Source organism: Bos grunniens, chromosome 8, assembly GCF_055505025.1.
Source record: "Bos grunniens cultivar Pamir isolate PY7600 chromosome 8, Bosgru_T2T1.0, whole genome shotgun sequence".
Classification (NCBI taxonomy): domain Eukaryota; kingdom Metazoa; phylum Chordata; class Mammalia; order Artiodactyla; family Bovidae; genus Bos; species Bos grunniens.
In genome coordinates, this window is record NC_141172.1 from 70,364,404 (window position 1) to 70,387,590 (window position 23,187).

A 23,187-nucleotide genomic window follows, 5' to 3' on the forward strand; every position below is an offset into this window, starting at 1 on the left:
TCTGACGGCCCGTAAGTACCGCCTGGATAGAGACCTCCACCCCTCAACCCTCTGCCCCTGGCCCTTCCTGGACTTCAGCATCAAGGATTTAGGTGTCTTTGAGGCATCAAGGCTACTCGATCTTTAAAAGGTTGTGTACTTGAGCTGGTGTACATGTGACTTAGCACAGTTGTAGAAGTGGGGTGGCATCCCTGGTGGCTTAGACGGTAAAGAATCTACATGCTGTGTGGGAGACCTAGGTTCGATCCCTGGGTTGGGAAGATCCCCTGGAGGAGGGCATAGCAACCCACTCCAGTATTCTTGTCTGGAGAATCCCCATGGACAGAGGAGCCTGGTGGGCTACAGTCCTTGGGGTCACAAAGAGTCAGACACTACCGAGCAACTAAGCACAGCACAGCACAGAATCAGGGCACATCAGAGATGAGGGAGAAGTTGCAGGTCCTAAGTGACCTTTCCAGTCCACATTTTCACGAGGTGGGGGTCGTGTAGCCTGGTGGTTAAGGGCATGGTATGGAGCCAGTCTATCTGACTTCCAGCCCTTTCTGTACTCTGTGACCTTGGGGCCAATCGCTTATCCTACTGTGCCTCAGTTTCTTTGTCTGTAAAGTGGGTAGAGTTAGCTGGTGATGTGACTGCTTAATTATTATAATTATTTATGTGTAGAGGCATTGGCGGAGAAGACAATGGCACCCCGCTCCAGTACTCTTGCCTAGAAAATCCCATGAACAGAGGAGCCTGGTGGGCTGCGGTGCAGTCCATGGGGTCACTAAGAGTCGGACACGACTGAGCGACTTCACTTTCACTTTCATGCATTGGAGAAGCAAATGGCAACCCACTCCAGTGTTCTTGCCTGGAGAATCCCAGGGACCGGGGAGCCTGGTGGGCTGCCCTGTATGGGGTCGCACAGAGTCGGACACGACTGAAGCGACTTAGCAGCAGCAGCAGAGGCATTGGGGCTCAGAGAAGTAAGGCCGTTTGCCTAAGGCCACACAGCCCTTCAGGGCTTCCCTGGTGGCTCAGTGGTAAAGAATCCACCTGCCAATGCAGGAGACATGAGTTCGATCCTTGGGTAGGGAAGATCCTCTGCAGAAGGAAATGGCAACCCACTGTAGTATTCTTGCCTGGAAAATCCCAGAAACAAAGGAGCCTGGCGGGCTACAGTCCATGAGGTCCCAAAGAGTCGGAAACGACTGGGCAACTAAACAGCAACAGCACAGTCCTTCCTGCTGCATATGGGGCTTGAACACAGGAACCCAGCCCTGGCTTGTCTTACTAGAGCCAGGCGAGGTGGGTCGCAGTGACCAGTGGTCCAGCCTTTCCCTGTACCTAGTGCCCCCTGCAACCCCCTCTCTGTTTCCCAGTGAGATCTCCAGTCCCACCCATGAAATTCCAACCCTGTTACCTGTAATCTTGGGAATTTGGCTGCCTCTAGAGCAGAGGTAATTTAATCCTTTGGGCGGGGCACCAACTAGGTGCTCCCAGCATGTCCTAGGTACACTGGATCTGAGTCAGGTACAGATTATTCTATCCCTCCCTTCTGCTATAGAATTTTCTTGAGAAAGGGAAGAAGAAGCAGGTTTGGCTCCCAAGATAAAGGTATGTGGGAATGGCATCCTTGGAGCCACAGGCGGGCGAGGTTGTGCTGTGAGCTGCTGCCGGGGAAGGAGACTTCCATGGCTGTGCTGTTACAGTGGCCTTGCAGCCTGTAACGGGACGCGGGACCCGGTGGAGAGGGCTTCTGTTGCCTGGTGCCTTCTCCCAGATGTGGCTTCTGTGCGACTCTTGTGTCAAGTGAGGGACGTAACCATGGAAAACACTTGACTGGAAAGTAAATTCCAAACACCTTAGCAAGCTCTTCAGGCAGGGCCTCCCCTAGTCCAGCCCCGACCTGCCTTTTCTCCCAGCCAGCAAATGTGTTGTTGTTGTTGTTTAGCTGCTAACTCTTGTCTTACTCTTTTTCGACTCCATGGACTGCAGCCCGCCAGGTTCCTGTGTCCATGGAGCTCTCCAGGCAAGAATACTGGAGTGGGCTGCCATTTCCTTCTCCAGGGGATCTTCTTGGACCACGGATGGAACCCGAGTCTTCTGCATTGGCAGGTGGATTCTTTACTGCTGAGTCACCCAGGAAGCCCCAGCAAACGTGTATTCATCCATCATCTAGGGTTCAGCCACTCTCCTGAGTTCAGGATCCTTCTCCATCCACATCTTACTGCTGCATCCCCTGACGCATGCCCTCTGGCCAGGCCCGCCTCCATTTCCCAGACCCACTAGCCCATTCACAGCTCCCTCAGTTAGAATATTCTCTTTCTCTGCTCTGTTTACATTTTGTTCTTTTCAGTCAAAGTGACACCTACGGCTAAGTCAAAAAATCAAATAGTGTGAAAGAGATTACAATGACAGCTCCATTTCTTGCCAGTGTGAATACCATCCTTTTTTCCAGGTGTAGCTCAACTAACCCCTCTTCGGCCACCCTTTCTGGGTCGAAGGTGCTCTGGGGTTTGTGGCCTGTTACCAAGAGAAGTAGTGTTTGGTGCTGTGGCTTTTTCACTGGGAGGCCAAGGAGGAACTTGGTTTGGGTTGTCTTGGTGGAATTTGTGTATTTCTACCAAATACATCAGGGAAGCTCTTCAGTTAGTCCTGTTTTGTTTTGTTTTATTTGAAGTATAGTTGACTTACAACATTGTGTTAGTTTACTATGCAATTTACAATGTTGTGTTAGTTTCAGGTGTACAGCAATATATATATATTTTCAGATTTGTTTCCATTATAGGTTATTATAAGATATTATTCCCTGTGTTATACAGTAGGTCTTTGTTGTTTATCTACTTTATATATAGTAGTGTGTATCTGTTAATCCCAGACTCCTGATTTATCCCTCTCCTCCACTTTCCCCTTTGGGAACCATAATTTGTTTTCTATGTCTGTGAGTCTGTTTCTGTTTTATAAGTCAATTCATCCGTATTATTTTTTAAGTTCCACATGTTAGTGGTATCATCACTTAATCCTTTTGTCTCTATAAATACCAGCACCTCTTAAATACACTTCTAGTGGGCCTGAAACTTGCAGGATTGTGTTCTGACGATGTGTGTGAATGACAGATGACCGGGGTCCTTTGCAGTCCAGGCCCTGAGCTGTAGAGGCAGCAGATAATCAGGAGCATATGAGGCTGGTTGGTCTGATGAAAAGAGCGAGTGTGCCCTTGGTGAACATTGGGCCCCATGGGAAATAAGTGAAAAGGCAGCTTGGGCCTGAGGGTTTCCTCCCCTGTGTGTGAACCCACCCTTCCCCCACATTGGGGCCGCCTGAAACTCTGGGAGGTCTGGGCCTTCCCATAGGCGAGGCATGGACAGTGATGCCTGATTTAGCCGGAAACGTGTTCCCACCCCCTCTCACCTCATTTTCTGTTCACCTTTTCTCCCTGGTTTTCCAGTGAGCTGACCCTTTGGCTGCTCCCATGTTGTTGTTGTTCATTTGTTAAGTTGTGTCCTACTCTTTGTGACCCCATGGACTGCAACTTGCCAGGCTCCTCCGTCCTTCACTATCTCCCGGAGTTTGCTCAAACTCATGTCCATTGAGTCGGTGATGCCATCCAACCATCTCATCATCCAACCATCTCTTTGCCGCACCTTTCTCCTTTATTCCCAGCATCAGGGACTTTTCCTGATGAGTTGGCTCTTTGCATCAGGTGGCCAAGGTATTGGAGCTTCAGCTTCAGTGTCAGTCCTTCTCTGAATAATGAATATTCAGGGTTGATTTCCTTTAGGATTGACTTGTTTAATCTCCTTGCTGTCCACGGGACTCTCATGAGTCTTCTTCAGCATCACAATTTCAAAGCATCAGTTCTTCTTTGCTCAGATTTCCTTATGGTCCAACTCTCACATTCGAACATGAATACTAGAAAATCCATAGCTTTGACTGTCTGGACTTTCGTCAGCAAAATGATGTCTCCCATGTAGGGGTTCTCAACAGAGGCTTTCAGAATGCAAATGCCTGGACCTCCCCACATACCAACCCCCACATGCTTCTGATATATATTCTCCCAACAGCCCCCTGTTTTTTGCAGGGTGTGGGAAGCAAGGAAGGGCTGCTTTAGAGGAGTCATTTTTCTCTTTCTGGTTCCTAAGTTTTCCTTTTGTTTAAAAAATAACATAAAGTATATTCTCCTACGTATCCACTTTTGCCAACTTGAGAGACATAAAAAGACACCATTTGGAATTTTGAACTTGGAAATATAACCCGGGTTCAATCCCTCAGTTGGAAAGATTCTGCTAGGAGGGCATGGCAACCCTCTCCAGTGTTCTTCCCTGGAGAATCCCATGGACAGAGGAGCCTGGCGGACTTCAGTCCATAGGGTCCCAAAGAGTGGGACACGACTGAAGTGACTTAGCACACAGGCACGCACCTCAGATCATCAGGCATTAAGCCCTGGAGTTTGGGAACCCTGGTCTTACAGGATTTTCTATGTTGCTCCGATCCTGGTTCATGTGTGGGGAGTGATGCTGGCGATATCCTTAACGCCTGAGTTTTTATGATTTCTGCACATGTTTTCAAAGGGCCAGGGCGTGACTGTAGGAAGTATCACCAGGATTCCATCCCCTGTAATGAATATAATAAGGCCACAGGTTCCGTCCGAGTCAGGACGCCGCTGTTTTGAACTCAAGTGCTGAAAGTTTTACTGTGCGTTAGTTCCCTTGATGTGGTTTGGGTTTCTTCATCTGCTGTACATGTCTCCTAAGGATTCTGGAAGGCGAGATAGGGCTTTCCAAGCCCTCGATGAGGTCTGTGGCTTTGCTCCGGAAGACAATCCTTTCCCCACAAAAAAGAAAAGCTAAAAAAAATGTAGAAAGTGCCCCAAAGAAGCCTTTCCCTCCTGGCCTGCGTGGGAACCGGCTCTTGGCTGCAGTCTGTGGCCCAGGCAGCTGTGCAAGGGGGCTGGGGCGTCCACAGCAGATAGATCCCACACACGGTGCCGTGGATGGACTGTGGGTAAAAATGGGCTGCAGGGGGAGGCCTTGCACCATGGGTGGGTGGCTGAAGGGCTTAGAAAACAGGGAGAGGGCTGGGGGCGGGTCCCGAAGTCCAGCTTTGTGGTTTGTTGATGATGTCAATGCTACTTGGAAACATTTGGCAGATGGGAGGGAATTAAACTCACCAACTTGATTTCTAATGCTGAAACAGCCACTGGGCGGCAGATGCTAACATTGTTTGGCATTTTCCTAGCACTTCCTGGGTGCTTAAACCTTCTATCCTTTTTCCCGGAAGGCATCTGGAGCAGAGATTCCTGAGTGACCTTCTGGAGTGCAGCCCTCGTTCCTTTATGGGAGCAGTGCCCACTCATCATGTTTGTTCGTTCACACCATGAACTCGGAGCCCTGTGCACACCCCTCCCTGCCTGCCTCCCTATCACGCCTGCTTCCGAGGAGGAGCATGGCAACTGCATTTGAACGGATGGATGGATAGGATTTCCCATTATCTTTTTCTGGTCCCGGAAGTGCCGCATGTTAGGGGAAGTTTTCTTATTACTTGGTTTTTATTTTTGAGGGATTCAGAAAGAAAGGTTGGGAATCCCCAGCTGTGTCCAGGTCAGGTGGACAACAAGGGCTCAGAGATGCCATGGGAGCTGGGGCCAGGCTGGGCTGTCTTTTGTGGGATATGCTGGGAGGTCCGAGGGCTCCCTCCCGGGCCCAACGTGTCCTCTTCTTTTCTGGGGGACACAGACCTGTGACTCTTGGGCAAGTCCCTCTCCCATTCTAGGCCACAGTCTCCCAGCAGAAAAAGTAGGTGCTGAGCCAGCTCTGCTTTCCACCCAGCACTTGAAGCCCATGTTATACGATCCTTGGAGCTCACCTGGGACAGAAGACACATTTTCCACTCCCTCCCTGCCCTCTCTATAAGCCAACAGGCCTGCAAGGAGGGTTTCTCCTGTTCTGTCTTCTTGAGGGAGAATTTGAGGAAGGGGCTTGTCCCCTCCATTGCAGTCTTGCTGGCCATGATGGAGCCCGTTCAATAAATACAGTATTTATATCACTGATGTGAGTCTTCCTGTAGAATTGATGTTCTAGTCCTTGGGACTGTGGGGGATGGGGGCAGTGGGTGGGGCCAGGTGGGGAGGGGTACTTGCTTAGATCAGATGCACTGAATGGCAAAACCAGTCTCCTAATCTTGGGTGCATGCTGAGTCACATCCAACTCTTTGGGACCCTATGGGCTGTAGCCCACCAGGCTCCTCTGTCCTTGGGATTCTCCAGGCAAGAATACTGAAGGGGGTTGCTATGCTCTTCTCCAAGGGATCTTCCCAACCCAGGGATTGAACCTGTGTCTCCTGCATCTCCTGCACTGCAGGTGGATTCTTTTGAATCTGCCCTTTTGAGAGCAAAAGCAGTATGCAGATTGACATGGAGTAAAGCTCCCTCCCAAACAGCACAGGGCTCTTCCTGCTCATTTGTCCCCCATCCCCCTTCTCAGGTCTGGTCTTCCAGGCTGTTCCCTGCTGCCTATTCTCTGCAGGGGCTCCCCAGGGGATCCTGCTAACCCCTTGAGTGATCTCTGCACTTCCTGCTTCCAGGGTGTGTGCCCTTGGCCACAGCTGTGTTTTCTCAAGCGTATTCTGCAAGGTGTAACCCCTCATTCAGAGAGAAGAGGCTTCCATGGCCAAAGACAGATGTTGAAGTGCCTTGAAACAAAGCTCCACAGTCGACTTTCCTGCAAAACTTTCCAGAGTCCTGGACGCACTAATGTACATTATGAATTTCCAAGAGAGGAGAATTAAAATGCAATGAATGGGTGTTTATGATATGGAAATAAGAGAGCTGGACAGCTAGGCAGGAATTGAAACCCCAGGATGGGAATGGCAGTTGGTGAAATTCTGTGTTTTTTTTTTTTTTTAATTCTAATTTCTGCCCTCTCTCTCTGCCTCTTCATTCATTCATTTTATTTTTCCTTCTAGTCACCCTTACACCCTGCCTTTTTAAAAGATTGTGGTAAAATATACATAACATCAACTGTACCATCTTACCCATTTTAAGTGTCCTATACAGTGGCGTTAAGTGCGTTTATATTGTTGTGCTCCCATCACCACTATTCATCCACAGAACTCTATATCTTGCAAAACCCCAAATCCTACCTTTTACACAATAACTCCCCACATCCGCTCCCCTACCTCAACTCCTGACAGATCATCATTCTGCTGTCTGTCTGTATGAATTAGAGGTCTCTAGGACCTCAATCACCTCAGATATGCAGATGACACCACACTTATGGCAGAAAGTGAAGAGGAACTAAAAAGCCTCTTGATGAAAGTGAAAGAGGAGAGTGAAAAAGTTGGCTTAAAGCTCAACATTCAGAAAACTAAGATCATGGCATCTGGTCCCATCACTTCATGGCAGATAGATGGGGAAACAGTGTCAGACTTTATTTTTGGGGGGCTCCAAAATCACTGCAGATGGTGACTGCAGCCGTGAAATTAAAAGACGCTTACTCCTTGGAAGGAAAGTTATGACCAACCTAGACAGCATATTAAAAAGCAGAGACATTACTTTACCAACAAAGGTCCGTCTAGTCAAGGCTATGGTTTTTCCAGTGGTCATGTATGGATGCGAGAGTTGGACTGTGAAGAAAGCTGAGCACCGAAGAATTGATGCTTTTGAACTGTGGTGTTGGAGAAGACTCTTGAGAGTCCCTTGGACTGGAAGGAGATCCAACCAGTCCATTCTGAAGGAGATCAGTCCTTGGGTGTTCATTGGAAGGACTGATGCTGAGGCCGAAACTCCAATACTTTGGCCACCTCATATGAAGAGTTGACTCATTGGAAAAGACCCTGATGCTGGGAGGGATTGGGGGCAGGAAGAGAAGGGGATGACATGGGATGAGATGGCCTGGATGGCATCACCGACTCGATGGACATGGGTTTGGGTGAACTCCGGGAGTTGGTGATGGACAGGGAGGCCTGGCGTGCTGCGATTCATGGGGTTTCAAAGAGTCAGACACGACTGAGCGACTGAACTGAACTGAACTGAGGACCTCATATAAGTGGAATCATACACTCTTTGTCTTTCTGTGACTGGTTTATTTCTCTTAGCATCGTGTCCTCAGAGTTCACCCGTGTTGTAGCATGTGTCAGGTTTTCCAGGTGATGCCAGTGGTGAAAACTCTGCCTGCCAGTGCAGGAGACACTAGAGACATAGGTTTGATCCCTGGATTGGGAAGATGCCCTGGAGGAGGGCATGGCAACCCACTCCAACATTCTTGCCTGGAGAATCCCAAGGACAGAGGAGCCTGGCGGGCTATAGTCCGTGGGGTTGCAGAGAGTCGGATGGACACGACAGATTGAGCATGGTAGCACATGTCACAATTTCCTCCTTTTTTAAGATGAATAAAATTCCACTGTGTGGGTGGAATTCTGTTTATCCATTCTGTTTATCACATTCTGTTTATCCATTCATCCATTGATGGACACTTGGGTGGTTCCCTCTCACTCCTAACTTTTTCTCCTTCTCTGGCCGACAGGTAGATAGAAAATGCCGTGCTCTCATTTGTACATTTTATAGGCAGAGTCACAGAAAAAGAAAAAAAAAAAAGGCTACATTGATTATCTCCTCTCTGGCTTCAGTCCTTGCTGCCTCACTTTGCTCTGCCCACCTTGAGCTTCTCTCAGTCTGTCTTCTGAGACTGCTTTCCTGATCTTGTATAAATGGTCATTCTTCCCTTATCTGGTACTTTGCCCATCTATTTCCTCACTGTCTCCTGGTGCCTGACACCGAGTGGGTGCCCCCTGCAGGCAGATTGGAGAAGTGACGGTGCTTCAGAACTTAAGAGGCACTGGATTCAAGCCTGGCTGTGGGGGTTGACATGGGCTGAGAGGGGGCTTCCCTGGGTCCTCAGTGCTCATGGGCCACTTGCTTCTGTTCTGGGTATAGCTTATTGAATGTGGCCTCTCCTTGAGTAGTCCAACACCTGAGGACAGAGAAGTCCAATGAGTGTGCAGACACCCAGCTGGCCTTTTATAGGAGGATGGTTGAACCCACCTGCCAATGCAGGAGATGCTATTTCGATCCATGGTCAGAAAGATTCCCTGGAGAAGGAAATGGCAACCTACTCCAGTATTCTTGCCTGGGAAATCACATGGACAGAGCCTGGTGGACTATAGTCCACGGGGTTCCAAAGAGTCAGACACGACTAAGTGACTAAACACACAGACACACACACACACACGTGTGTGTGTGTGTGTGTGTATGAAACCTGAGTCACCTTGTTGGACACCTGAAACTAACCTCACATTGTAAATCAACTACACTTCAATTAAAAAAGTTTTGAGTCAATTCATGTTGGGGTGATGCCCAGATATTTCTAGACATTTCCCAGGTGATTTTGATAATTAGCCCCTGTTCTGATCCTCCCCTTTATTTCCCAGTTGAAGACTCTGGGGACCAGAGAGACAGATGCCACAGCCAAGGCCACTGCCTTGGACCAGGATGCCTTCTCTCGGCTCCTCACTGCGGTGCTCTGTGTTCTCTCTCACGGCCACACCCTTGCTTGCCAGGGTCTGCTGGAACTGAGAAAGGCCATCCTCCGTACACTGGCCTTGCCACCCAGGCTAGAAATCGTGAGGGAGGAGGCTTGGGCCGCTGCTGCAGACCTTCGCCAAGGTGGGTCGCTCCTCTGGGAGTGGGCATGGCAGGAGCCACTTCTTATTGACAGGCTCCAGCTAAGTCCCCAGGGACAGCCTGCTTCTGCTCCCTTGTGGTTCAGAGGCTCACACTCTGGGCTTGAGAAATGCAGCCAAAGAGGATTTTTCATTAATGAGGAAAGCTCTACATATAAAGGGTGATGGAAGGGACAGGTAATTCCGGGAAAGTGTGCTTGTATTTAGGGGCTGTAAGAGACACAGAACTGCTTTACCCTCCTTGGTATCTGAAGTTGCTGGTGTGTTTGTTTGCTTATCTGTACATTTAACAAATATTTATTGCCCCCCTACCCCCACAGGTGGTGCTAGTGGTAAAGAACCAACCTGCTAATGCAGGTGATAGGGGTTTGATCCCTAGTTTGGGCAGATCCCCTGGAGAAGGAAACGGCAACCCACTCCAATATTCTTACCTGGAGAATCCCACGGACAGAGCAGCCTGGTAGGCTACAGTCCATGGGGTCACAGAGAGTCAGACACAACTTAGTGACTAAACTATATATTAGTTTATATAGTGACAACAACTATATATATATATATATAAAACTGAAATGACTTAGCACGCATGCACCCCGTGATTAGACACTATAATAGGCGTTAGAGTGTGCTGTGACTCAGACACAACCCCGCCTCCATGGAACTTTCTGGAACTCAGTGGAATGTTCTGGAAGTCTGTGTTCAAGAACCATATTACTTAGCCTCTTGAACGAATCCCTTATTGTCATTAACCAGAAGGATAGGAATAGACATTTAATTTTCTCAGCCATTCTCTAGAAAGAGGAAGCTGAGGCTTAGAGAGGTTAACTGTCTTGTCCAGGGTCACACCATAAGTGATAAGATCAGTTCTGTCTGATAGCAGGGCTTGCCTTCTGGGCCACCTGGTTGTACCACCTCCTGCCTCAGGCTCCTGGTTTTTATCAAAGCAGTGATCAGAAAAGGCCATGGGAAGTAGGAAGCTTCATTTGCTGTAAAACTTGAGAAATTTCAAATATCCTTTAGAACTGAATGCTAGAGAATCTGCCGTCCCTGAAGCACCGTATCTTCCTCTTCCAAGGACGGCACTTTGCATCTCACGTACATTATTGGCTCCCGCCTGCAGTCACTTTAGAGCAAAGCCTGGGTTTTGAGTCAGCTACCGCCCTGGTTGGCACACTCTCCCACTTCTTTGTTTATAGTGTGTCCGCCATTATTGCATACATGTGTGTGTAAGCTCAGTCGTGTCTGACTCTTTGCGACCCCATGGACTGTAGCCCATCAGGCTCCTCTGTCCATGACATTTCTCAGGCAAGAGTACTGGAGTGGGTTGCTATTTCCGTCTCCAGGGGATCTTTGCAACTCAGGGATTGAACTTGGGTCTCCTGCATTGGCAGGCAGATTCTTTACCAACTGCACCACCTGGGAAGCCTTTTGAAATGCGTTGGAATAAAAACTCAGTTAAAAAGATACAGAGACGCTGACCCCGTCCAGTCTACCCTGGGGAATGTGGGGCCCAAGTTCTGGTGGCTTCTTCTGATTAGTTCAGGGGCATTTTCACTAGTCTGTGGTAGAAAAAAAGGAGAGGGAACTAGTATTTATTAAAACTAAATTCAACTTAAAGACCAATTTGGTAATCAGAAGTAGTCTTGACTTTTTTTTTTTTTTTTTTTGAAGCATTAAAATTGTCTTGGGATTTTCCTAGCAGTCCAGTGGTTACAACTTTGCACTTACACTGGAGGGGGCAAGGGTTCAATCCCTGGTCAGGGAACTAAGATCCCTCAGGCCATGCAGCATAGCCAGAATAAAAAGAGTTCTCTCTTTTGGGAAATGATTATAAAACAGGGCAGTGGTGCCTGTAGCTTATATTGCTATTATGTTTATGTCCTTTCTTGGCAAAATGAAAATTTGCCTATGGTGTGCCCATTTTCTTTGTGGTTTTACTAGCTGGCAAAGTCCTGTCGGAAAATGACCACCAGTTTGGTTTTCACATTGTTCCTCTGAGCCCCGGGGTTCCTGGGGTGAGGGGGGGTTGGATTTCGGCTTGGGGAGTGAGAGGAGGGCGCAAAGCGTTTTGTCTAATTTACAGTCAGAGGCTCTTCTGTTTTATAGATTAGTTTCTGTATGATTTTGTCTGGAGGTTGAAGGGTATTCCTACCAAAGTTTGGAGATGCTCTAGTCTAGACTGTGCATGTGTTTGGGGGAGAGGAGCAGGGGAGAGAATGCTGCTTTTGCAGGACTGAGCCGGTGATCTTTGTCCATAAATATTTCTTACCTGCTGTACTGGTCAGGGCTCTTCAGAGAAACAGAGCCAATGGGTTATATGTGTGTGTGTGTGTGTGTGTGTGTGTGTGTGCATGCATGTGTGTGTGAGAGAGAGTTGGTTCACATGATTGTGGAGACTGGCAAGTACAAAATCAGTGGAACAGGCCAGCTGGGGACTCAGGGATGTGTTGATGTTATAACCAAAGATTAGAAGCAAAATTCTTTCTTCCTGGGGGACATCAGGGTTTGGTCATTTTACCCTCTTCAGGCCTTCACCTGATTGAGCGAGGCCCACCCATGCAGTGGCAGGTAATCTGCTTTATTCAGAGTCTGCTACTGCTAAGTCACGTCAGTCGTGTCTGACTCTGTGCGACCCCATAGACGGCAGCCCACCAGGCTTCCCTGTCCCTGGGATTCTCCAGGCAGGAACACTGGAGTGGGTTGCCATTTCCTTCTCCAGTGCATGAAAGTGAGAAGTGAAAGTGAAGTTGCTCAGTTGTGTCTGACTCTTAGCCATCCCATGGACTGCAGCCTACCAGGCTCCTCCGTCCATGGGATTCTCCAGGCAGGAACACTGGAGTGGGTCACCAGTGCCTTCTCCGTATTCAGAGTCTACTGACTTCAAATGTTAATCTCATCTATAAAGTGATACTAATCTCATCTATTAAGGTGATGTTAATCTCATCTATAAAATGTTGCTTCACAGCAGCATGTTTGACTGTAGTTGGAGCCAGCCTGAGTACTATGACCTTGTCAGGTTGTTGACATATAAGATTAACCATCACACCTACTCAAGTGCCTGGGGGGTATGATGGGGATGACAGAAATGGGGAAGGCTGGTCTCTGCCTCCAGGAGGCAAGACTACACTTAGGAAAAAATTAACACATTATTGACCAGTGTGATGTGAGAGAGAGTTGGTTCACATGATTGTGGAGACTGGCAAGTACAAAATCAGTGGGACAGGCCAGCTGGGGACTCAGGGAGGAGTTGATGTTAAAACATGTATTAACTCCACAGGCATTAGTTTTTGCAAGAATCCCCCGGTCTTTAATGTGTTAAGAACATGACCATATATTTCAGTGCTAACTTGTAATGACGAAATGTAAAAAGTATTTAGAGGAGATGAGGGGGCGAGGGATGGAGGATTCCATGGAGATTTATGGTTGAGGCTGAGCAGGAACTTTAACAGCACAGAGGACTCAGATAAGTGAGGACACAGAAGTCTTGAGAACCAAGTGGGAACCCTTGGATAATAATAATACTTCTATTTGACTAGGTCTCTGAGTTTATCGCCACCTTCCCTGGTGGCTCAGATGGTAAAGCATCTGCCCACAATGCAGGGGACCAGGGTTCAATCCCTGAATCTCTCCAGGAAGATCCCCTGGAGAAGGAAATGACTACCCACTCCAGTATTCTTATCTGGGAAATCCCATGGACAGAGGAGCCTGGTGGGCTACAGTCCATGGAGTTGCAAAGAGTTGGACATGACCAAGCGACTAACAGCGCTGAATTTCTTAAGAGTTTTCAGACCCATTGTTTCATTTGATGCTTGCAGCAACCTTGATTTTTTTCGTTGAGGCTCCCAAGGCCCAGAGAGGTTAAGGGATTCATCAGAAGTCACACAGCTTGCCTGGAGGAGGGCGTGGCAACCCACTCTAGTATTCTTGCCTGGAGAATCCTGTGGACAGAGGAGCCTGGTGGGCTATAGTCCATGAGGTCACAAAGAGTTGGACACAACTGAAGTAACTTGGCATGCACGCACTCACACAGCTTGCCAGTGTCTGGGCACGTCTTTCTACTCCAAATCCTGCCCCTCATCGTTTATTTGCTTTGTTGGGTATAATGAAATCCATGTGAGTGTGTGTATGTGGGTGTGTGTGAGTGCATGTGTATGTGTGTGTAGGGATAGAAGATTACTCCAGGAAGGAGAAGAATAAAAGTTATCTTCACTCAGAAACCCTGTGAAACTATAAAAAACGACTTCTTTTTCTCTCCCTTTCTCCCTAGATCTTCCTTTCCCTGTTGACCAGCTTCATTAATCCCTCTCTCTCCTTTTGTCGCCCTCCCCCAGACACGAATGCAGAGTCTGAATCCAGATCCCAAAGCCCATTACACAAGTGTCTACGGAGCCCTCAAGAAAATCATACGAACTGAAGGCTTCTGGAGACCCTTGAGAGGCCTCAACGTGATGATGATGGGCGCGGGGCCAGCCCACGCCATGTACTTTGCCTGCTACGAAAACATGAAAAGGACTTTAAATGCCGTTTTCCACCACCAGGGGAACAGCCACCTAGCCAACGGTATTTGCAAGCGTTTGTCTGGAGTTAGAAAGGTCTCTCCTTCAACAGACCCTTCCCCAGGGTTCTCCTCCCTGTGACCCAGCTGCCTGACGCCTCATCTCCGCCACGCTTGCTTACGAACCAAGGACTTATGTGTGTGCACACACACTCAGACATACGCGCACACACCCACACAGACACACACACACGCACGCGCGCTTTTTTTTTTCTTTCCCCTCCTTCGCTTTCTGAAGCCTGGGGAGAATCAGTGACAGAGGTGTTTCATTGTTGAGTGGGTTTTGCCTTTTTCCTTTTTTTTTTTTAACATTCAAAAGCAATTAATGATCAGATCTAGGGGAAAAAAAAACACCCTGAATAGGAACAAAACTTTTGAATGCTGGATTCCCAAAAAAAAAGTTATGTGGACAGCTTCTTTGAGACTATTTAAAAACTGACCCAACAGGTCTCTACAGCATCAAGATCTAACTAAGCTTTACAAGGTCAAGAAGTTTTATGGCTGACGAAGGATTTGCTCCTGCGCAAAGGACCTTTCCCTCCTAAACTTCGAGGGATCTGGGAATTTCACCCCCAGTCTCTTCCGTTTGTTGCATCTCTCTGCAAGCAAGGGCTGAAATAGTTTTATTTTGTTCTGAGGGAGCCAGGCGGGCGGTGGGGTGGAAGGGGGAGTGAGTTGGCCACAGGCAACTGTTACGTAGGCTTGGCTTAGTGGGTTCGGCTCCTGTGGGTTTGGTTCTGGTTGGTTTCTGTTTAGGTCTGGAGTGCAACTCTGGCTGGTGGCACCAGGAGTCTTTAACAAATTTATTTTTCAGCAGTGGAGAGGTAGATGTAACTGGCAGAGCAACTTTTTTTTAGTACCTTCTCCAAAACATCCTTCCCATCAGCAAACGTTGGTAAAAATGACTCCATCTGGCTGGTTGGCAGACATTTATTTTGCTTTTTAAAAATTGGCCCCTACTTCCCCATTTGTCCAAACGGTCACCAAGATCTCCAGTCTTGGTGTCTCCAAGTTCATGGTCTCAGGACCCCGCTTTTGCTAAAACTGCCTCTTTAGCTCCTTGGCGCCTGGACCCCTTGGAGGCGAGTTTATGTTTATGTCAAGGTCTGCCTAGCGCAGTTACCACTTCACTGTGGTGTGCTCTGGTTGCATTCTGATCTTTCTACAGATGATCCTACGTGTGTGTGGAGGAGGGAGGGGGTTACATAAGCATTTCTGAAGCTTTAGCCTGTGTCCTTCATTTCTCCCACTTTCCAGCGGTTGTCTTGATTATTGGGCAGTGTGACCTACAGAGAGAGGAAACCCAGAGTCAAAAGCAAAATTCCAGGCCGGAATCTGGCTTTTGAAGCCAGGCCAGAGGAGACCTGGGCTTGGTTGTCCCTGAGACATGAGACATGGCCGTCCCTGAGACATGTCATCGCTTTGCAAACTAACCCGGGTAATCTGCCATCGGCAGGTCTTCTGAGCCTTTTCCCCTTGGCCATTTGCTTAAAAAAAAAAAAAAAAAAACACAAACCTGGATTTCACTAAGTAATTTTCTTAAAACTGTCTCTTTTTTTCCCCCTCCTGTGTGTATGTTATTGTTGTTTAATTGGTAAATCATGTCCCACTCTGGGGCCCTATGGACTGTAGCTTACCAGTCTCCTCTTTCCATGGGATTCTCCAGGCAAGAATACTGGAGTGGGTTGCTATTTCCTCCTCTAGGGGATATTCTCAACCCAGGGATCGAACCGACGTCTCCTGCATTGCAGGTGGATTCTTTACCACTGAGCCACCTGGGAAGCCCCTCTGCTTGTATACATGATATCTCCTTCGATTGCCCCAATTTAAGGGCAGAGTGAGTTAATCTATAGACAAAGGCCAGGGATGAGAAAGAATTAAAATTTCAGCGGTAGAAAAAGCCACCAAAGTGTGGTTTCCGTTAACATCCCATGTTGGCAGGTCTAGCCTTTTCCTAGGGAAAATGAGGGTTTCTGCCGAATTGAAATGTGTGTAACGGTGTCTGTTACCTTCCCCATTTTTATCCAGGATTTTCCATGTTGCTTTAGGATTTCAGGAGTTGGTGCTCACCAGGGTGGACGGGTAATGAGTTTTGCTTCTTGGAAAGCCAGGTCCAGGGTTCTGTCTGACTTTACGTTCCAGGAACTTCCTGAGAAGCCCCGGTCCCAGAGGGTAATTTTCTGGAGTTTGTTTTACAGGGATAGCTGGGAGCATGGCCACCCTGCTTCACGACGCAGTCATGAATCCAGCAGAAGGTAATGTTTCATGGTCCCAGGGAGAGGCAGCAGGGCCTGTGCAGAGGGGCAGGAGCAGAAGTGGGGGGCGGGGCAGCAAGTTGGGCAAGGGGACTCCTGGTCCCAGTCAGAAGATGCAGGAGAATTCTTGACCATGTTCTCAAAGGCCTTGAGAAGGGATGTGAGCATTTAAGCTCTGGGATTCCTGTTCACTTAAACAGAGCTTCTCAGGGTGGGATCCATGGACCAGTAGCATCTGTGCCTCCTGGGAGCATGTTAAAATGCTGATTCACAGATCCCACTCCAGACCTACTAAGTCAGTAGACCTGCTTAACAGGTTCTCCTGGTGGTTTTTTTATATGCTGTTGTACTACTCTGAAACCTGTGTGTGCTCACACGTGCACACACACAAACACACACCCTCCTGGCCCTTGTTCACTGTTACCAAGCGTAGACAGATTTAGAAGAAACTTGTCAGAGGTCATCCATTAGGGGTTATGTTCAATTTCCGTTGTTAAAAGACATTTGAAATTATTACGGAAAACTTCCAACAGGCAGATGTAGGGAGAAGAGTATGGTGAGCCCCTCCCCCCGCCATGCATGCATCATTCTACTTCATAAATTAACATTTGGCCACTTTATTGTAGCTGTCTCTTCTCACTTTACCTTTTTTTTTCCCCTTCGAATTTTGCGAGCATTATAAAACAATTCTTAGCTGTGCAGATGAGTTCTGTTGGCTTTTTCTATAGCCTCATATCCTTAGCGAGCTCGGGTCTGAGTAGGAAGGGGTTTTTGGACCTGGTGCCGAGCATAGTTTCAGCTGGGTTAGTCTCTCTGTAAGATGTTGGCCTCTCTCCTGCTTCCTTTCCTCACCTGAAAACAGTCCCTTGCCAGAAGGGAGAATCAGAGGTTAAAAAGTGCAACATCTTAAGTATTGTAAGTTTGGTTTTGTCTTTTAAGGTTACAATTTATCTGCTCTCAGCTGCCTCCCGTGCCCCATCAGACAGGAAATGTGTTCTGACCTTCCAGGATGTAAGGGGTCAGATGGGGAGGCAGGCTGCTGCTTCCGTGGGTTTAAGGTGATTCAGAGTCAATGACCAGTTAGTTAGCCCATGTCAACTGGGCAAGAGTTTTATTTCAACTTTTTTTTCAGGGGATTAAAAAAAAAAAAAATGAAGTTCAACTCTCTCCTTTTCTCCTTGACATTATATCTTTATTCCTTTAGAATTAAAGCACACTGTATGTGTTTATCTTGCAGTGCTTGGAGACAATTAAAATTCTAAGCCTAAGGGACCACAGTATTTGTCCTTTGAACCACTTTTGTATTAACAAAGCCTGAGTCCTCATTGGAGTTTGTCATCAAACTTGGGCTAACATCATTCGAGTGTCTCTTTCAAGAGCACTGAGACCCGGAAGCTAAAAACGCTGTCAGCGGGGTGGAGACCACTGAGAATAAAAGACAGGCCACGTGTCCAGTAGACATAGTGGGACAGAGGAGGGCAAAGGAGCCAGGAAGCAGGATTGAAATCCCCGGCGTGTGAGATGCCCAAGGCAGCCAGGACCTGGGGGATCAGCTCGGGGAATCTGAAGTGGCTGCCTGGTGTGGGGGCCACCTGAACCGAGTCAGGCAGGAGAAACATCAAGAAAGAGCCACATCCTGGCTCCTGGCACTGGGTCCCGGAGGCATGTGTTGAAACCGGGATGGCCGGGAGCTGGCCCCCTGGCGGTTTCTCGGGCTGGGGCTGGGTGTGTGTGCTAGCTGTCCATGCCCATGTCTAAACTTGCTTGTTTCTCTTTATGGCTTGGCTTCCCATCTCACTCCGACCCGGGGTGGGGCCAAACCCAACCCCCCTGCGGCCCGACCACAGTCGTGAAGCAACGCATGCAGATGTACAACTCGCCGCACCGGTCGGCCCTCAGCTGCATCCGGACAGTGTGGGGGACGGAGGGCTTGGGGGCCTTCTATCGGAGTTACACCACGCAGCTGACCATGAACATTCCCTTCCAGTCCATCCACTTCATCACCTACGAGTTCCTGCAGGAGCAGATCAACCCCTACCGGGGCTACAACCCTCAGTCCCACATCATCTCAGGCGGGCTGGCCGGGGCCCTGGCCGCCGCCGCCACCACCCCCCTGGACGTCTGTAAGACCCTCCTCAACACTCAGGAGAACATGGCCCTCAGCCTGGCCAACATCAGCGGCCGGCTGTCGGGCATGGCCAATGCCTTCCGGACGGTGTACCAGCTCAACGGCCTGCCCGGGTACTTCAAAGGTGTGCAGGCCCGGGTCATCTACCAGATGCCATCCACCGCTATCTCCTGGTCTGTCTATGAGTTCTTCAAGTACTTCCTCACCAAACACAAGCTGGAGAATCGAACTCCCTACTAAAGGAACGGGCTGTGGGAAGCGACGCCGGCGTCTTTGATTGTGCAAAGGCTTTCTTCCTGCCTGCACCCACTCCCCTGCCCTCACACCAAGATTGTTGGGGCACAGGGTTGGCAGGAGGGGCCTTCCGCGTGCCCTGATCCCTTCTTAGAAGGAGGAGAGGACAGGACAGCTGCTTACCCGATGGCCATCCGCTGGGACATACCAGGTGATAGCAGATGAGGGCAAGACCGGCAGGGGAGCGAGAAATTGCTATTTCTCTTCCTCCCCCACCCCGAGAGCGATGTAGCTTTTCCTTCAGTGTAGCATCTCCTCCCCTAGAATCATCCATAGATCACACAGGAGGGAAGAACGTGTGCAGTGACTGAAAACATTAAACAGGAAACAAGAAGTTATGTATATAAAAGTTCCAGTACACAGTATAAAATAGATGGATAATGTTTATCCTTTATTTTTCTATGTAGAAGTTTTTGAATTTGAGTGTGTGCCTGTGTGTGTGTACAAGCAAGTGTTACAGCTGAGAATATAAAGCTGTTTAAAAAAAATAGAGGGGCTGAGTTTTTCCATTAGGTTAAGTCACAGGGTACCAAAGTAGTACATTGCTCCATGTGGCCTAAAATTGTGTTGAGCTCCCCATGAAAGTTCCACTTGAATGTAAAATAATAAGTATAAGGTTTATATTTTGAATTTCTCTTTTCATAGGGGAAAAAGGTACGTTGAAAAAAAATAATACTTTTAGCTACTTTTTTTTTTTAATCCTTATTCAATCAGTCACCGTCATGTGCCTTTTCCCTTTGTCTTTTGCTGGAAATTCCAGGACCAAAGATCTGACCCTGGGGCTTTTCCTCTAGCTGTGAGCTCATCCCCCGCCACACACACACATACTGGGCGGCAAGCATGGCTCATGCTGGAGCACGGTGGCCCCCAGTGGAATTAGGGTGGCTGGTCTTACTAAAACCATTTCCTTCCCTTTGGGTGACGTGAATGTACGCCTCACAGAGCTAGCACTTAGAAGCCCTTGAAATGCCAGTGCTTGTTGGGCAGGCAAATGGAATCAATCCTACCTTGATCCTTGGACTTCATTCTCCATCCACGTTTTAACCCAGGCACTTCAGGTATTCTTGTCTGTGTGTGTGTTGGACTCAGTCCTGATCTGTGTTTCCCTGTTCAGTTTTAGGGATTTTAAGAAACACAGGCAGTGTATCTACGACATTTATCTGTTTCCCCTGCCCATCACGAATGTCTCCCTTAAAAAGCCTCTCGCTGCCCAGGTTCTCCTAGCAGCTGCTGAAAGGACCTGGGCCCTCGTGCACAGTCAGGATGCCTCTTGAACCGTCTTGAACCTCGTGTGGTACATGCCACCTGGGGACATGCCGCCTTGTTTTCTGAAATGGCACATCTGAGCCAGATTATCCCTGGGAGCAAATGCAAGCCTGTTTCCTTCAGCTATGCCTTCCCAGGCCTCTCTTCAAGACCTAGTGGCTTCGCAGTTTTCTTTTAAATTGAGTAGGAAGCAAGTGTGTGTTTTCATTCTGACTCGGCCTGGTCCTGACCTTGACCTTTGGCCCTTCACCTTGGGCAGGGTCCATGTTGTGCATTGTCACCAGGCTCAGACCCAGGTTCCTTGGGGTGTGCTCTCATTCTCAGGAAGAACTCAGATGGTCCTGGGACATCAGCATCTTGAGACCTTGCACACTGTGCCTCCCAGGATGGTTTGCAGGTTATGGACGGCAGAGACCACATCAGACAGCTCCTACACGTGCCCGATGAACAGGGTCTTCTCCTGGGCTGGGAGGTTTGACTGCTGACCTGTCCCCTCTCAGAGGTAGCCCCCACCCCCATCTCTCCAGTGGAAGTCTGTTGCAACAAGCTTCCGTCCCACTCAGGGATGCAAAATGCCCACGGAGATCAAGCTGCTGGGGGAAGTGTTTACGTCTCTCTAAACATACCCCTAAACATACTCTCTGTTAGTGTTAACGTTAGGCAAATGGAAGAAAGACCAGGTCGAATTCTGAAATAATTATTCAGCCTCCCCTCCTTGTCCACTTCATACACCACCGTGCTGCAGAATGTTCCTTATTTCTTAAGGATGAGTGTGCCTGTTGAATACAAATGTACTGCTGCTGCTTAACCTGCGAGATGCATGGTGTATGTTACCGTGCTGGGCCAGTGTCATTTCTTAAATGCCCATCGTAAATACCATGGTGTCTGCCTCTCAAGTCATCACCAACTCTTGGAAGAAGGGGAGAAATGTGTGATTCTGTGTGGGGATGTTTTTGATGTGCTGCTACAGTTGTGACACTGGAGCTATGGAAAATAAAGCCTTGATCTTTGAAGTGTCGTGGGTTCTGTGGTAGGGATGTGGACATGAGAGGGAAGTGGATGGAGAAAAGGAACCTAACTCATGGGATTTGTGCCTCCTGCAGTCTCATGCATTAAGGACCAGGCTCTATGGCTTAGATGGAAAGTACCCTTCAGCCCACTTATCAAAAATGAAGCAGGTGGCCGCCTTGGCCAGCCCAGGGATGGTCAAGTGAGAGGCCCAGGGAATGGCTGGGAGCATCCTTGGGTTTTGCTCAGCTCTGCTGGCAGCTCTTCTATCTTTGTGGGACCACGAGGTTGAGAGGCTGATGGTACCTGCGATGCCCAACCCTCTTGCCTGCTACATTCATGCCTATCTTCTCTGGCTCTCTCTCTTCCTTCTTCCCTTTGGGCGTGTGCTAAGTCATTTCAGTCGTGTCTGACTCTTTGCGACCCTATGTACTGTAGCCCACCAGGTTCCTCTGTCCATGGGATTCTCCAGGCAATAATGCTGGAGTGGATTGCCATGCCCTTCTCTAGGGGATCTTCCCAACCCAGGGATTGATCCTGCGTCTCTTTCGTCTCCTGCATTGCAGGCAGATTCTTTACCAACTGTGCTACCCCTGGGGCTTCTTCTGATTCCTTTCTAAGTCCCACCTCCACCAGGTTCAGCTGCTTTCCCTCTGAGTGCCATCCTAATGTTCATGACAATATTCCAATAGCCATCTAAGGCAATAATTGGACAAGTACTCAAAAATGCCTATCCCAGGCTTGTTCATGAAAGTCAAATCTGGAAGCACACTGGATATCAATGAAGAAGTTAAATGACTGGGGACTTCCCTGATGGTTCCCTGATGGTTAAGACTTCGTTCGCCTTCCAATGCCGGGAGTGCATGCTTGGTCCCTGGTTAGTGAGCTAAGATCCCACATGTCTCATGGCCAAAAAACCAAAAGGTTAAGCAAAAGCAATCTTGTAACAAATTCAATAAACTTTTATAAAGGGAGTTAAATGATTTATAGAGCGCCTGAGCTCTCCAGATATTGTAGTGGGAAGGAAGGAATTTTCGCCAGGGACCCCAGATCAGATACATTGTTTAAAAACTTGGACTTTCCAATACATTAATAAAATTTGAGAATACTTCCAAGCTTAGTGATTTCTCTAGTGAAAGTGTTAGTTGCTCAGTCATGTCCAAGTCTTTGAGATCACATGAACCTTAGAGCCCACTGTCCATGGAATTCTCCAGGCAAGAATACCAGAGTGAGTTGCCATTCCCTTCTCCAGGATCTTCCCGATCCAAAGATCAAACCCAGGTCTCCTGCACTGCAGACAGATTCATTACTCTCTGAGGCACCAGAGAAGCCCAGTCATTTCTCGAGCCTTACCTCCTAAAAGTAACATTTTGGGGACATGTGAGCCCCCTTTTGTGAAGGAGTGGATATGTGATGACTCATCCACGGTTTAGAATTCCATGGTTATCTGTTGACATGGCTTCTTTAAAAGGCTCTTTACTCGTGGTTTTATTTACTGGTGGCAGCCATAATCTTTCACTTTCCATAGCGTGTGGGCCATCCGAGAAGAACTACTAGAGGATATAGGACACAAGTGCCACCTTAGGAAGGACAGTCCAGCCCATGACTGCGGTCCTCTGAAACTCCTATGTGAGAAGAAAAATTATAAATTTGAGATCATAGTGGAGATTTTGGGGTCTCCATCCCAAGGCAGTTGAAGCTTGGGCCTTGCCTTAAAGTTCTTGTGAATTTCTGTTGTCAAGGACTCACTGCTGAAAGCTCGTACTGCAAAGCAGAACGCCCATGAAGCTCAGGGTGATGGATTGTGAATGCTCAGTTCTTTGTCATTGTCACCCTGACCCTTGGTGGCTGTCTTTAAGAGAAGTGCTCACTCAGTCATGTCCGACTCTTTGTGACACCATGGGCTGTAGCCCACCAGGCTCCTCTGTCCATGGGATTTCCTCAGGCAAAAATACTGGAGTGGGTTGCCATTTCCTTCTCCAGGGGATCTTCCTGACCCAAGGATTGAACCTGAGTCTCTTGCA

General features: G+C 48.3%; 1 protein-coding gene and 1 long non-coding RNA gene across 13 annotated transcripts in view; both read left to right on the forward strand.

Annotated features, from left to right (window-relative positions):
• The window catches only part of SLC25A37 (solute carrier family 25 member 37), a 47,770-nt gene extending 26,602 nt beyond the window's left edge, over positions 1 to 21,168 (forward strand). For 4 of the 12 annotated variants that reach the window (XM_086416459.1, XM_086416455.1, XM_086416456.1 and 1 more), the window contains exons 2-4: positions 13,989 to 14,217; positions 16,411 to 16,467; positions 18,315 to 21,168. In XM_086416459.1, the coding sequence (XP_086272585.1) occupies positions 13,995 to 14,217; positions 16,411 to 16,467; positions 18,315 to 18,835 (801 nt within the window). In that variant the 5' untranslated portion in view covers positions 13,989 to 13,994 and the 3' untranslated portion in view covers positions 18,836 to 21,168. Of the gene's footprint in view, positions 1 to 9,408; positions 9,644 to 13,988; positions 15,651 to 15,980; positions 16,295 to 16,410; positions 16,468 to 18,314 lie in introns of those variants that run through there. The other 8 variants (XM_086416461.1, XM_086416464.1, XM_086416462.1 and 5 more) reach the window with 6 other exon arrangements.
• On the forward strand, positions 1,493 to 6,031 carry LOC147367386 (uncharacterized). The gene is made up of 3 exons (XR_015170063.1): positions 1,493 to 1,596; positions 1,978 to 2,097; positions 5,263 to 6,031. It is a non-coding gene; the product is annotated as an uncharacterized LOC147367386 (long non-coding RNA).
• Positions 21,169 to 23,187: the final 2,019 nt, after the last annotated feature.